The sequence below is a fragment of the Panthera leo genome, chromosome E1, assembly GCF_018350215.1.
Source record: "Panthera leo isolate Ple1 chromosome E1, P.leo_Ple1_pat1.1, whole genome shotgun sequence".
NCBI classification, from domain to species: Eukaryota; Metazoa; Chordata; class Mammalia; order Carnivora; family Felidae; genus Panthera; species Panthera leo.
The window spans coordinates 4,542,496-4,558,531 of NC_056692.1; the positions used below are offsets into that span (position 1 = coordinate 4,542,496).

Here is a 16,036-nt window from a genome sequence, read left to right on the forward strand (position 1 = left end):
TTTGCAGACAAATATGAAATGTACAGTAACGTCTAGGACTGAATGTGAGAGAGGGAGGGCTGAGGTCTGGACAACATGAGGTTTGGGAGATGACTTTCAGGGTCGTCAAATCTCAGAGGCTTGCTTCTGCTTCTTGAGTCTGCACCAAATTGAGTCAGGTGAAAGTGGCACAGGTCAAAGTGACAGAAAACAGGGTGTCGTCTCAGAGACGACACTATCGTCACATCTCTACATCCTGTGCCCTCCTGGAAATTTAGGGAAGAGACAGAGGAACCCGAGTCTGGGGAGGAAGACAGCGCAGGGACTTTGCTATGCGCATTTCTCCAACTTTGCTTTCTAGCTGCCACTAATAGGCTCCCTTCTAAGCATGCTCATATTGGGGGATTCTGTGGGGTTAGGGCAGGGCATCTCTCTGCGTTCCTGGTCCCCCCCCCCCGCCCCCAGTAAGCATGTGCGCAGCGCGGCATCAGTCGTCAGCACTGGCCTACGAACCATGGCTGCTAATGGAAGATACTGCAAAATCATCATGCAATCATCGGAGTCTCCCAAGGTCACTTTGCTCATCGCCCCATCCAGATGATCGAAGGGCTTGAATAATTAGCTGAGAAGCAGTCCAATTAAAGGGCTTGAATAAGGAACTAAAAACTATTCGTAAAAAATACGGATTGAAGAAATGACTCACCCGTCAGCATGAACTGATAGGCGTTGTCGGAGATGGAGAAGATGTGGGGCGGGGCCTCCTGGCGCTTCTTGCCTCGGTAGGCGGCCACCACCTCGGGGTTGTACACCGGCAGCCACTTGTAGGGGTTGACGGTGACGCAGAAGAGGCCCGAGTAGGTCTGAGAAAACCAGAAAATGCAGCATGTGGATCTTGTCTTTACTCGGAGAGGGGGACGGCTTAATAAGGAGATGCCAAAGGGCACTCACGTAGATCATCCAGGCTGTGTAACGCTCTTTGAGGTTGTACAGCACGGCGGGCTCGTGCAGATGCGTCATCATGGCCATGTCCTCGATCTTGTCAAACTTGGGAGGGTTCATGGGGAACACCTGGTCACTGTTCAGGGTGAGTGTCTGGGGATTGAGAGGAAAAGCACATGATGAGTAGGAGAGCCAATGCTCTGTACCCCACTCTACCTGGTGCGGAGGAAGTCGTGAGACACTGCAGTGTGATCACCCCATTACCATGAACAGCTTTATGGATCATCTCCGTTCCCAGAGATGATCCACAAAGAACTATCCTTGATTAACCTAATCCCGGTCAAACTGCATAACCGGTTCTGGTCTGGTGCCCCCTGTCAGCATGCCATCCCGTGTTCGGGGAATGAGCCACAGGTACGCACAGCAATAGAGCCCTTTAGCCCTCGGGGTCCAAGTGGGACTCGGGACGGCCAAGGCCAGGGCAGGGCGGGCCGCCTCTGTTCGACCCATTTGCAGTGAGTGCTGATATGAGACAAAGGTCAAGAGGCTGGAAAGAAGTATTCCAGTGTATTCCGTGCATTTCCACCTCAATACTTCTGCTCACATGGGTTCCTTTGTCTCGAGTACCTTCACCGAAATTATGTTCAGAACCCCTCAAAGTTCAGCTCAGGCGACACCTCCCCTGTGACCTGTTTCCTGTCTCCCTATCTTTTCCGGGGTTCCATCATTCTTTGCATTTACAGCATTTGGGCTTGCACCATGGTCCGTGGTCAAACTGTATATTTCTGAGACTATTACTTAATTTCCCTTCTGTGGGTTTCCCCTCAGAAGGCAAAAAGGCGGGGATTTGTTGGTACGGGCCAAATCTCTTGAGGAAAGGAGACTCATTTGCCCCGCTGCTCTGCACTAGAGTAGATACCCAAGATAGCATAAGGGGAGATGGAAAATTCTGTGTATCCTGAACCTTCAGACATTGGGACTTGTTTCTTTTCAGATCATTCAGGGAAGCAGTGAGATCCTCAGCGTGTGACCGTGTAAGATTCCGAAAATGAGGCACAACCATGGGAGGGGCCCCCCAAGAATGACTGAAGAAAATGTATTTCCAGCTCAGTGCAAAGAGGCTGAAATCAGAGGTTAAGTTCTATAAACAAACAACAAATAAAATAAAGATCTGCCTTGTATGCCTGAGTTTGTGAACTGAGACTCATACCTGCCAGTCACATCTTAATTCCTACACAAGATGGTAAACTTTGGGAAGGCAGGTTGTGAGATTTGCTTCTGTCTGCAAAGCGATGGATGCCAGGCATGGTGGGCGTCCAGTGAATATTGAATTGAATGGTGCCCTGTAATTCTACATTAAGCTAGGAATTGCCTCTAGTGTTTTCTCTATAAGTCACTCTGCAGCCTAGGGAATGACATTTGCCTGGCCCACCCAGCAGCAACCAGCATCGATCTTTCCCTTAAATGGTCCAACCTCTGCCACCCTAACCTTCTCCTTTCTCCAAAGCAAACATCACAAAAACTCTCAAAGCCCAAGTCCCAGAAAAACGAAAGAAGCAGGAATGAAGGCGTTTGCAAATGTCACTTCACTACGGAATAGATCAACGTTAGTTGTGTTCTGTCTTCACATTGCTACGGACTAGCATGTGATTTCCAATATTCCACGCCAAAGGTACATGAGAATGCCCACATTTTCAAGGACATCTGAGATCAACACTTACCCGGTCATCCAGCGTCTTGACCGTGACTTTGTCATTTTCCCTGCTCTGGATCATACCTTTCACGTACATTTCCTTATCATCTACTGCAAAGCAGGCTTTCTTAGAATCAAAGGGGCGGTTTTGTGACTCGATTCTCTCCTTCTCTGGCTTCCGCAGGTAGGGAGCCGCCTCTCCAAAAATGGCCATCTCGGCATCAGAACTCATGACTGCAGGGGGGCTAGGAAGACCAGGGAGATGGCTGAGTCTGGAGCCTGGGTGACTCCTGAATCTGAAGGGTCCCACCCTATTATTTCTACCCATCCCAGGGGGTCGGATCAAAAGCTCCTGGGATTAATTTAGGTCATGAGGAATCTAGGACCATGTCTAGGGGCTTAGAGTGGGCAAGGGGCAATGAGCTAAGGGAGAGACTGCATTCTAAGAAAAATGGTTGAGGGGTGGTTTTCATCCCTGGGTGCTGATTTGGGGGGGTATCTCTTAGTTCAGCTCCACGCTCGGAAGGAAGTCTGAACCAACCAGAGTGAGCCCAACAAAGGTGAGTCCAACAAAAGAGGACTTGGGAAGCACTTCCTTAATGACATACCTTGTTTGAGCCCTGTGATCTCAAATCTTAAGATCCCCTTAAGATTCCCAAATCTTAAGGGTGTCTGAAAACAATGATTGGGATGTTGATAGTTCCTAGTAGAAATTTCATACAGCCCAATGGAAAGTAATGACTTGAACATAAATAGTCTTACCACACTCGCTTAGAACATTCTAGGTAGCAAGCTGATGGGAAGCATTATGGACAAATACAGTGGTTCTACATTTTAATGTGCATCAGAGTTTACCTGGAGGGCTTGTTAAGACACAGAGGGCTGGGCCCCAACCCTGGAGTTTTGATTCAGTAGGTCTGGGGGAGGGCCTGAGAATTTGCATTTCTAGCAAGTTCCGAGGTGATGCTGCTGCTGCTGGTCTAGGGACCACATCTGAGAACTGCTGGCCTCAAACCTTATAAATGTGGTCCTTGAACCTGTTATAATTGCACCACCCAGAGATGTACTGGAAATGCAGAACCCACGCCGGATACAGAATCAGAAGCTGCATTAAAAAATTTTTTTTGGGGGGCGCCTGGGTGGCTCAGTCGGTTAAGCATCCGACTTCGGCTCAGGTCATGATCTCACAGCTTGTGGGTTCGAGCCCCACGTAGGGCTCTGTGCTGACTGCTCAGAGCCTGGAGCCTGTTTCAGATTCTGTGTCTCCCTCTCTCTCTGACCCTCCCCCGTTCATGCTCTGTCTCTCTCTGTCTCAAAAATAAATAAACGAGAGAGAGAGAGAGAGAGAGAGAGAGAGACAGGGTGTGAGTGGGAGAGGGGCAGAGAGAGAGGGAGACAGAGGATCCGAAGCAGGCTCCAGGCTCCGAGCTGTCAGCACAGAGCCCGATGTGGGGCTCAAACCCACAAATGGTGAGATCATGACCTGAGCCGAAGTCGGATGCTTGAATTGACTGAGCCGCCCTGGTGCCCCCAGAAGCTGCATTTTAATGAGATCTCCAGGTGATTTCTAGGCATAGCAGACTTGAGAGGTATTGGCCATCGTGCAGTGTCCTCCAAATTTCACTTGTGTGTAACAGTGTCAGGGTGTGACAGGCAGTGTTTAATTAGATTAACAGCTGCCTTACAACTCACTGGCTGGTGTGTGTGTGTGTGAGTATGTGTACACGTGCCTCTCCCTCTCCCTCTCTCCCCTTTCCCTCCCTCCATCCTATCCCTCCCTCCCCAAACTATCCCCCTCTTCATTGATCCTTCTATGTATTTTCCCTGCTTAGAAGCCAGAAAACCTGGCTTTAACGTCCCAGTGCTGCACTTGGTCAAACCACTTAGCTTCACCGGGCCTCTGTTTCCACTTAATTTTTAAAAAATGTTTATTTATTTTTGAAAGAGAGAGAGAGAGAGAGAGAGAGAGAGAGACCACAGCAGGGGAGGAGCAGAGAGAGACACACAGAATTTGAAGCAGGCTCCAGCCTCCATCCGAGCTGTCAGCACAGAGCTCGACGTGGGGCTCGAACTCACAAACTGAGATCATGACCTGAGCCGAAGTCGACACTCAACCAACTGAGCCACCCAGGCGCCCCTCTATTTCCACTTAAAATGAGGTCGCAAGTCTAGCTTATTTCTAAGGCCCCTGCAGATGCTGTGACTCTCAGACTCCTTTTCTGCCTCTGCACCTGCTTGTCCCGCCCCCTTTGGATTCTGACCGCCCCCCCTCCCCGGGGCCCCTCCACTTCTTTTCCCCCAGTTACCCACCTTCCCTTTCCCTCCTGTTTCCCTCCTACTTGTTCTCCTGTAACTGATTATAGAGTGATGTTACACATATGTATCCCCATAGCTCTCTTAAGAGAAGTTCATCTCTTTTTCTAATAAGGCCTTTTACGTTTCCTATTAAAAGCAGGAGGATTGAACTGTTTATGGTTCTCTCTTGGAAGTCAGTCTCCCCCAGCTTACCCGTTATGAAATTGCTCTTCATGGGTAACAGTTGTTTTATTATTCCTTCTGGTGCCACTGCGGGGTTTTATTCCTACAGGCAGAGAAGCATTTGCTTCCCTCTGGGCCTTATTCGGCTAGGCTGCATCGTAATTCTACTTTGGTCAGTGCCTCCGCTGAACCATGGTGGTTAGATTTTCAGAGGAGAGACTAGACATTAGAAATTAAAGTGGAGAGCATTTAAAAATATTCATTAATTCGTTTAAAATTACTATTAGGGACACCTAGGGGGCTCAGTCGGCTAAGCAGCCAACTCTCGATCTCGGCTCAGGTCACGATCTCACGCTTTGTGGGTTTGAGTCCCATGTTGGGCTCTGTGCTGGCAGTGTGGCACTTACTTAGACTTCTCTCTCCTTTTCTCTCTGCCCCTCCCCCCCCCAAAATAAACTTAAAAAATAAGTAAAATAAAATTACTATCAAATCCATTACCTGTTAGCATAAATAATACATTTTTATGCAAATGACTATATTTTCCAGAACAAAAATGAATTAGTGTGAAGAGTAGCATTGTTTCTTATTTTTGCAACTTTCTTTAATGTCTGCTGAATAAAAGACAGCTGGATTTTCATGCCTGCTTCTGTACTCAGTCTGTTACTGGAAGTTTTATTTTTGTTGTTAATTTTTTTTCACATTTATTTATTTTTGAAAGAGCAAGACAGAGCATGAGTGGGTTAGGAGCAGAGAGAGAGGGAGACATGGAATCCGAAGCAGGCTCCAGGCTCTGAGCTGTCAGCACAGAGCCCAACGCGGGGCTCGAACCCATGACCGTGAAATCATGACCTGAGCCGAGGTCGGATGCTTAACCAACTGAGCCACCCAGGCGTGCCTTGCTTATTTGTTTTATTTTGGTTAAAGTAAATACAGAAAATCTGGCCTTCTACAGTTACGTAGTTTGGAAAAGGAGAGAATATTTTCATTGTCTTTTCAAATAATTGTGAATATTCTTCTTAGATATTGTACCAAAACATGACAAGTGGTAGTTCCTTAAAGGCTAATTGCAATGTGGAATAAAACCTGAAACTGTATCTAGGAATATTTTGTACGATGTGGGGCTCAAACCCATGAACTGCGAGACCATGACCTGAGCTTAGTTGGACGCTTAACTGACTGAGCCACCCAGGCGCCCCCCGTATTTGAACTTTGAATGGATCTTTTCCCACCTGTGAACATCATACGTGAGTCCCTTGGAAAATACTGGTTCCCTGAGTTATACGAAACTTCCAAATGTTAACATGTTTCGATACAGTATATGAAACAATCACAATTATCAATGTCTGCACTGACTTCATTAGAAAATTCTTCAAGTATTAGGAACTTGTCAAGTTAGTGGTAGCAGATGCAAGTATTCAAAAATTCTAATTTTTGCTTGAAAGCTCAAATATAGGACCACCTGGGTGGCTCAGTCAGTTAAGCGTCTGACTTCGGCTCAGGTCATGATCTTACAGTTTGTAGGTTCGAGCCCCGCATCGGGCTCTGTGCTGACGTCTCGGAGCCTGGAGCCTGCTTCGGATTCTGTGTCTCCCTCTCTCTCTGCCCCTCCCCCACTCATGCTCTGTCTCTCTCTCTCAAAAAATAAATAAGCATTAAAAAAAAAAGAAAGTTCAACTGTATCATTAGTAACAAATACTGTCAGGTGTTTTTCTCGAAATGATAAGCAGACTTCATTCCTTTCTGAGAACATGTCTGCCAAATATCCAGTTCTGGAAAACCACATTTCTTTCAAGTATTGATGGCACCGTGTGAATATAGTGGCTAGCTCATATTGCAACTCAAGCAACTGCGCATGTGCTTTTCCTGGAGACAACCACCTAACTCTGGTACGTAGCAGGAGTGCCTTCCACAGACTTCCCATTTCATCACAGAGAATATTCTAAATATATGTATGCAAGAATTGAAGGATGCTAAAATTAATAATTTTTGTTGCTGGAAATTGTAAGTAATTTTTAAGTACAACTGGCTTTTATTTTTTAATTTAGTTTTTTAAGAATTTTTAAATGTTTCACTTATTTTTGAGAGAGAGAGGGAGAGAGAGAGAAAGTGGGGGAGGGGCAGAGAGCAAGGGAGACAGAGGATCTGAAGAAGGCTCTGTGCTGACAGCAGAGAGCCCAGTGCAGGACTGGAACTCGCAGAACCTCATGAACTGTGAGATCATGACCTGAGCCAAAGTTGGATACTCAGTCGTCTGAGCCACCCAGGTGCCCCCAAAACTGGCTTTTTAAATTAAAAACAATTTTTTTTCCAACTAGTCTGGCTTGGTGGCATCCCTTGATTTGTAATAAAGCACCGGAAGTCTTGCCCACCCTTGTTTTGCATCATTAGGTTAACACAGTGAAACAAGGCAAATAGTATCTAGGCATTATTATGAAAATTGTCTGGATCTCCTGTTCCTCCTGAAAAGTTCTTAGGAATCTCTGAAGATCTGCAGGTTACACTTGAGAGTTGTTGGCACAATGAGGGAATCTTGTCAGGTTACAGGTGTATGACCTTACATGATTTAGCATGGGTTAGCATTCAGCATGATACCCAGTGTTGGAAAATGATCTACGTCAATCATTGGCAACAGAATCTCTGTGGCTGAGGCTGGGGAACCTGAATTCTTCCCAAGGGCCTCAAACCCAGTGATGTTTGGGAACTACTAGCTTGAGTCATTATTTTGCTCTCCTGAAACCACTCTTTCCAAAACCATGGCATGGTCCATCGGTCCTGCACAAAATGACCTTAGGCGGGGCGCCTGGGTGGCGCAGTCAGTTAAGCGTCCGACCTCAGCCAGGTCACGATCTCGCGGTCTGTGAGTTCGAGCCCCGCGTCAGGCTCTGGGCTGATGGCTCGGAGCCTGGAGCCTGTTTCCGATTCTGCGTCTCCCTCTCTCTCTGCCCCTCCCCCGTTCATGCTATGTCTCTCTCTGTCCCAAAAATAAATAAAAAACAAACAAACAAACAAAAAAAAAAACCAAAAAAAACCAAAATGACCTTAGGCAAATATTTCTTAATTGTAATAATTATGCGTTCGTTAAATCTATTAGTGTATCAAAACCTAACTGTCATCAATTGCGAGGTAAATTATTTCATGTTTCAGAAATAAAAAAAAAAACGCACCTCACGACAGTCCTCATTTCACTGATTGTAAGATGCTTCTCATGATCAGAGATAATATTTTATGAAAAATGTGAAGAAAATTAAAATGGATCAAACAGGGTGATTGATATGAGCCTCGCATTTAGAGAGTGTGCTGTTCCCGTTGATGCCGGTGATGTGATATAAGGCAGTGTTTTTCTCACACGTTGGCGTGCGGATGAATCCACCTGGGCGTGTTGCTGAAATGCATGTGTCGATGCAGCAGGTCTGGGGTGGGATTGAAATTCTGAAGATCTAACAAATGTCTCAGCTGGTGGTCCACACTTTCATAGCAAGCATCCAGGGTAGGGTGACCAAAAAAACGAATCAAAGAAGGGGCGCCTGGGTGGCTCAGTGGGTTAAGCATCTGACTTCGGCTCAGGTCATGATCTCAGGGTTCACGAATTCGAATCCCGCGGTGGGGTCTCTGGTGTTGGCGCAGAGCCTGCTTCGGATCCTGTCCCTCTGTCCCTCCCCCATGCTCTCTCTCTCAAAAATAAATAAACATTAAAAAAAATTGAAGAAAAAAAGGAATCCATGTAAATAAAAACATTAAGGGACTTAACAGTACTGGTGTTAAATGGGTATATCACAGAATGTGTGACCGTGCGTAAGAATAGAGCCTGAAGATGGGGACAACCACAATAGCCCACGGACAAACTATTTTTAGGCATCTCAGAGAAACAAGACTTTCCTGTGGGTTTCAAGTCACAAAGTGCAGATTCTTTCCTTTTAGCCACTACTCTAACCGTGACTCAGAACCCAGGATCTCCTAATTTTACTACCAGGATGAGGCACGAGTCGTGTCAGCAACATTCTGGAAAAGGGGTTATCCCTCCTCCTTGAACACCATCAGGGACAGCTCTCTTTGTTTTGGACAGTTTTCACGGGCTCAAGATTCTTCGTGCTGGAGACTAAAATCTGGCTTGTTGTAACTGCTGGACGACCCACCCGCATCCCGGCTCTTGGTAACAACAGGGGGAGTGCGAGCCTTCTGCCCACAAGACAACTCTGAACCCATCTGGCGGCTTCTCTGGTTCTTCTTAGCTTTCTCTTCTCCATGCTGAACGGCCTCCATCCCACCTTCACCTGCTTCCTCTGTGATGTGCTTCTGACTCTCCTCTACTGTCATGGCGAACCCACTGCTGTTAATCTCTCAAAGTATGACATCCAAACCACATGTCGTCCTCCATCACCTTGTGCCCTCCCCTCTCTTGACCCAGGTGCAACGCTGGAGGTGGCGACTGCCTTTTGGCAGCCCCGTCCCCCTGCTGACTCACCGCTCACTGTCAAGCAAAACCCCCTCAATCCTCTGCGTGCGTGCGGTTGCTAAGTCAGATCTTCTCGTCATAGTTATGCAACTGTGCTCTGCGACCCAAGGATAAAACCATTCATTCTTGGCTGATCAGCTTTGCCTTGTTAGGTCTGATCCAACTCTCTAGGCGTGACTCATGGTGCTCCTGGACGCTGCCCTCCCCAAGTCCCTTAATTAGCATCTTCTCTGTTTCAAAAACTGGATCTGGGCTTATATGCCCATGCAGCCCTGTCTCTTCATCCCCCAACTCTGTTCCTGTCCTTGGGGTCTTCTGAGACAGCCACCCTGGTCCACTTAATCTCCATTGCCACCTTCTGAGTGCCCCACCCCCCTTTATCTGTTCGCCGTCAGGGCACCTGATGTCGCTCTTGAATTTCTTTCATCCCCCTTCAGGCTGGGAGTTCCTCAGCCACCATATCTTGTCGGCAATGGTGGGGTCATGACTCAATTATACTTTGGTGTCCTTGGTCCTAAGTCATCTGGAATTGTCTCTAGTAAATGCAAATCTTGCAGGGAGGTGGGAAGGAAAGGGCTTTTTATTAGTATAGGTTTGAATCGATCTCTGTTCTCTCGGAGGAAAGGCACAGTTGGGTGGATTCAATGATGTAGACTGCTCAAGGAACAGCAAGGTTAGCCTGTGTGTGAAGACTAATCATGACAGTATGAACGTTGAACGTTACCTTCTGGGCCAACTAACTATATTGACCTGGAGCTTGTGTGTCAAAATTCTGCACTGTATTTTATGCCTATTAGGATAATGAGCAAATTTGGGGAACTATTCTTCATTTGGTAAAACCTGCGTATTTTGAAATCTGCCTTTAGGAATACTTAAGTAATTGGTTTCAGTTTCCTCAATTTCAGCTCCTTATGAGCGCAGTCGGAATGAAAATAGGTAAAACAAAGTTTGCTAATTTCAAATCTGGTTGAAATTGACTCTTACCTTCTTGGTTTCCAAAGCGATGGTCGGTGTCCTTCAGGAGCAATGTGTCTTCTTGGGGGTCATTTCAGAAACCAAAACCAAACACAAACAAAGAACAAGTGAACTCTAAATAAATAAATAAATAAATATATAACATATATGTTTATATAACAGTTTAAATACATATAGAAACTGTGTTTGCTGCAAGTTCTGCTTTTAAAAAGGTACACAGCAGATGTGGGATGGAATTAAATTTGCCACTCCCCCCTTTGGTTAAATGTTTATTCTTTAAATAATTGGTTAATTACAACATACGGTTTATATCTTTTTAAAAAGTATCTTCTGTGTGTGCAAAGTACCATGTCAGTTCTTTAAGATGAGCTGCAAAGAAGAATAAAGATGGTCTCTGCCCTACGTGAATGCAAAATTTAGTAAGAGTTAAAGAGACACGATCAAATAAATCGTCAACCAAGGAAAAGTAACATAAATTCTGAAAGAGGCTGATGAAATGCTATGGGGCCTTAGGGAGATGATGCTTCTGGCTGAGAGTAGGGGGCTGTGAGCGGTCAGGAAAAAAAAAAGAAAGGAGGGAGAGGAAATGATCCAAATTTAACCTGGATGCTTAAAGCCAGTAGTTAATTCATTTGGAAATAAGAGAAAGGTGTGAATTGTAGGCAAAGCCTCTTTCAGGCGTGTAGGAAAAACACTCCCTTGAATAGTCTACATTCTCCTAGAGAGGATGAAGGTTAGGGAGGGCAGCTGAAAATTCGTCTAGGACTAAAGCATCTCCAGTCTAGCAGTTTATAACCTACGTGACGATCTCTAGGAGCCGTGAGAGTCTGAACATTTTTGACATCAAATTTAATTTAAGCAAACTTCCCATTTATTCCACAGTACTTCTATGGAACCAGGGGACCTGTCATGAAATACCATTTGGGCAGGAAGAGACATTTCAACACTTGGCTTATTATTTCTGTTGCCCTTTCCATCTCTTTCTCTTTTGAGTCTCTGATCATCTCCAGCTATATCCCCTGAAATTCTTACCAAAATTTTCAGGAAAAAATTCAGTGATTACATATTATATTCTGAGTCCTTAGTTTAAAACAAGTAAGACGTGGAGGCAGAATCTGTTTTCTAACACTGGTTCCATCAAGAAGCTCTTGTAATTTCTTTGAACTTTGGTTTCCTTCTGCTAAACGAGACAGATGGACCAGAATAATCTCCAGCATTTCTCTTAGCCCTGTGAATGCATGACAGGAGGTACTCAGGTGGAGACGATGGCCTGGAATCAGAGTCTCCCAAGCCTGGGGCCCCTCTGATGGATGCAGTGTCAGACGTGACCCAGCCCACCGTCCACAAGGCACGCTGTGCAAGACCAGTCTTGGACACCAGCTAATCATGCCCACGGGGCATCCTAGGATGGATAGAATGCTTGGGAGAGCTTCTTCCTACAATCATCTCCCAGAAATCCTGACATGGGAAACAATTTTTAAATAACCATAAAAATTTCAAATAATAGTTCAAGGCAATCACAGAAGAGATATCACAAATTAACATGTTTATTTGCTAACCGCGTGGTGTAACACGTACCTAAACAATTAGGAGAGAGGCGGAATGATGCGTCATATTCAGTTTTATTCTGCAGGTTACACACCTTTTGGTCTCCTAATTGCTTACAGTCTTGTCTTTTTCCTCCTTGTAAGAGCTTTTTGAAAGGCAATTATCTATCTTCCCGTATTGTCACCTGTCTTACCCTTAACACCAGACCTTACGCTTAGTAGGTCTTCAATAACGACTACCGTGTGGCCGTACCTCCTTGACCTGTAACCTTATGAGGTTTAATCACAGCTACACGGAGCAAACAAGTGGGCACTTGTGAGCACTTACCTTGAGATGCTGCGGCGAAGCAGTTTCGAGAGTGTGGCCCCCCAGCTCTCTTTATACTCCCAAATCTGCCAGCCCAGCACTCCAACTTGGCTATATTTGGGGGATCACCATTTACTTGTGAGATGTAAATGCGTCGTAGCCCTGATCTCTCACTCTTGTTAAATTACTTGGATAAATGACCAGCGGAGGCTGCATAATGCCAAGTCAGCTGCGTAGGGATTTTGACGTTGGACACAGATCTTTGAGACTTAGAGAGTCCTAGGGGCTGAGTGCACTGGGGCAGGGTGTGCTAAGAAGGTCAGTGAAGGGCAGAACCACAGGATGAATTGTCAAGCAATGGGCGATCAATAGCACGGACGGTAAGTCCATCTCAGCTAGCTAGCATTGATATGGAATGGTGCGTGCCTCTTCTCAGAAGTTTCTGGAAAATTTAAGATCAACCATTTAACACATCCAGTGTTATTTATTTATTTATTGTTAAAAAAAAAATCCAGGCATCTGGGAGGATGATGGAAAGCAGTCATCAGAGTAATTAGTTTTTCGTAGTGGGTTTTTCCCTGTGCTAATTGTTCCTAGATTGTGAAGAATTTTTGTGTTTGCTTTTTAGTTTTTTTTTTTAATTTTTAAAAAATGTTTTTACTTATTTTTGAAGGAGTGAGAGACAGAGCATGAGCGGGGGAGGAGCAGAGAGAAAGGGAGACACAGAATCTGAAGCAGGCTCCAAGCTCTAAGCTGTCTGCACAGAGCCCGATGTGGGGCTCGAACTCACGAACTGTGAGATCATGACCTGAGCCCAGGTCGGATGCTTAACTGACTGAGGACCCAGGCACCCCTTGCTTTTTAGTTTTTACACCTTCAACTTCATGGCCAGCCTCTCAGGTGTGATTTCCTTAAAAAAAATTTTTTTTTAATGTTTATTTCTGAGAGAGACAGAGACAGAGACAGAGAGAGTACAAACGGGAGAGGGGCAAAGAGAGAGGGAGACACAGAATCCGAATCCAAAGCAGGCTCCAGGCTCTGAGCTGTCAGCACAGAGCCTGATGTGGGGCTCAGACTCATGAACCACGAGTTCGTGACCTGAGCCGAACTCGGACACTCAACGGACTGAGCCACCCAGGCATCCCAGGTGTGATTTCTTTTTGTGGTTAGTATGCTTGCCTCTACCTGCCTGAGTTTGTTTTTTCTAATCTGGTATAGACCAGGAAGCAGATTACAAAGTTCGAATCATGCTGAAGTTCAGAGTCAGTAAGTTCCACATGAAATTCTGGAGTTCTGATGACAATACATGGTCTTTGTGACAGCTCTTATGGTTGCTTGGGTTTTCTTTCTTTCTTTCTTTCTTTCTTTCTTTCTTTCTTTCTTTCTTTCTTTCTTTCTTTCTTTCTTTCTTTCTTGCTAGAACATAAGTGATATTTGAATGTGTAGAAAATTAGAGCCATTGATGGCAACACAGAATGACTTAAGTCATATATGATCAATGGTGACTCAAGAGTCTCATTCAGTCCTCCAGTGGGTAGTCTGGTACAGGTGGGGCATTGCCACAGGAAAGTTGACGTGTGCATAGAGGAGGAACAGGAACAGGAACAAGATGACACTGTGTGTAGAGGAGGAACAGACAGGAATAAGACTTCCATGTGGTGTTTTCCAAAGTAGATTTGGCAGAATACTGCTTCTGAGGGAAGCTGCAAAATAAATGGCCCAGTGGCGAACTGGAAGAATGGCAAACACTGTTGCCAGCCATCAGAGATTCCCTGAAGATATTAGCACATTAAGGGATCGGAGCCATCTTTTTCAGTGAACAGGAGTAACTTTCGTACCTGTGGATCTGATGGTGCAATCCCATCCTAGTCCCTGTTCCAGAAAACAAGAAGGGAACCAGAAGGCTGTAATCCACATGGAGGTTGTCTCTATTCCTTAGCAGCAGAGAAAGCCAGGAGAAAGCCACAGAGAGCCATCAGCCATAAACACAGCTGCTTTTATTCAAGGGACAGCCTTCTGCGCGTAGCAGATGTTGAGTAGACGTTCCAGCGAATAAATGAATCCAGGGGATTCATGGGGAATCTGTGGAGTGGTAGGAAAGACAATGGAATCAGGCTCAGTTTCACTTAATAGTCGTAGTTTACACTTATTAAGAACTCACCGCATGCCAGGCTTTGTCCATATAGGTTCACTGAAGCTTTGTGATAGTCCCTTCTGTGAGGGGAGCATTAATATCTTTCTAGTGACCTTTTTACAGGCAAGGAAATTGGGCCGCTGGCAGTGGAAGTGAACTTCCCCAGGCCGTGTGAAGAGTAAGTGGTGGGAACAAGATTCAAACCTTCTCTGACTCGAGAACCTGTGCCTGTAAGCTTTTACTTCCACAAGCATGTCAGTTTTGGGTGCCTGTTCGGCACGAGGTTCTGTGCTTGCAGGGGGGAATGGGGATGCGAAAGGGGGTCATTGCCTCAAAAGAGCTGATAAAAGACGTGGGGACAGGGCCCCTGGACGGGAAAGGAGAAGCCACTTTTCCAAGGTTCAGCTAAGCGTCCAAATGAGTGGGATGGGCCACGGATTAGATGTATGCACAAGGCATTTGAACCCCCTAAAGCATGTTGTATATGCAAAATCTCATCAGAATTGTTACTGGTGATAGTGATACTGCTTTGGAGGAGAGAGAGATCTCTCCAAAGAAGGAAGGAAGGAAGGAAGGAAAGAAGGAAGGAAGGAAGGAAGGAAGGAAGGAAGGAAGGAAGGAAGTCGGCGGCGGCCGGTGGGGGGGTGCTGCAGAGATAATAATGAACTTTTTATAGTAGTTTCTAGTTCATCTTGCAGTTTCGTATATTATGTTTGATTTTCTCTACCAGCCTGAGGGTTTATGTTGTTCATATTCATATTATTATTATTTGTTTAATTTTTTAAACATTTATTTATTTCTGAGAGACAGAGAGACAGGGCACGAGTGGGGGAGGGGCAGAGAGAGAGGGAGACACAGAAGCAGAAGCAGGCTCCAGGCTCTGAGCTGTCAGCACAGAGCCCGACATGGGGCTTGAACCCACAAACCATGAAATCATGACCTGAGTTGAAGTCGGACACTTAACCGACTGCGCCACGAGCTTCCAAGGCCCAGTGAAGGAGTTGGGACATTGTTCTGAGATCACTGGGGGATCTTCTGATGTTCTGAGCAGCACAGTGAACATATATATGTAAAGATATTTGATGATGCTTCTAGAACTGATGGTAGGATATAGTGGAGAAGGGAGAACCCAGGGGAGCCCAGAACCATTTAGCAACTATTTAAAAAACCTTGCTGCAAAACTCGCTGAGATGATTACACAGACTCAGAGTCTGCGGGCAGGCAGTTAGAGAGTTAGCATTATCCCCTGGATGGCCCTACAAACTCAGATCTGTGTGAAAACTCTCCACAGCCCCGGAAGGCTGGCCTTCACAATGGTCGTGCCCTGCTGTCTCTGAGTCCATCCTGCAGATTCAAGGAGAAGAAGATTAATGTGGATCAAACTTTTTCTGCCTCACTGTCCCATTTAGGTATAGCGAGAAGAGAAAATGTTTAAACCTTGGAGATGAAAAGACCTCTATGGCCATAGGCTTATTGTTTTGAGTCTTAACCCCGCATTGTGTCAGTACATTAAAATCTACTTGTGTTGAAT

The 16,036-nt window shown here is 45.6% G+C and overlaps 1 protein-coding gene across 3 annotated transcripts in view; it reads right to left on the reverse strand.

The window, feature by feature from the left end:
• The window catches only part of MYH13 (myosin heavy chain 13), a 64,794-nt gene extending 50,344 nt beyond the window's left edge, over positions 1–14,450 (reverse strand). The window contains exons 1-5 of one of the 3 annotated variants that reach the window (XM_042915618.1): positions 14,210–14,450; positions 10,527–10,574; positions 2,640–2,856; positions 928–1,071; positions 683–839 (exon numbers count right to left, since the gene is read on the reverse strand). In XM_042915618.1, coding sequence (XP_042771552.1) covers positions 683–839; positions 928–1,071; positions 2,640–2,856; positions 10,527–10,574; positions 14,210–14,235 — 592 coding nt within the window. In that variant the 5' untranslated portion in view covers positions 14,236–14,450. Of the gene's footprint in view, positions 1–682; positions 840–927; positions 1,072–2,639; positions 2,857–10,526; positions 10,578–12,392; positions 13,030–14,209 lie in introns of those variants that run through there. The other 2 variants (XM_042915617.1, XM_042915619.1) reach the window with 2 other exon arrangements.
• Positions 14,451–16,036: the final 1,586 nt, after the last annotated feature.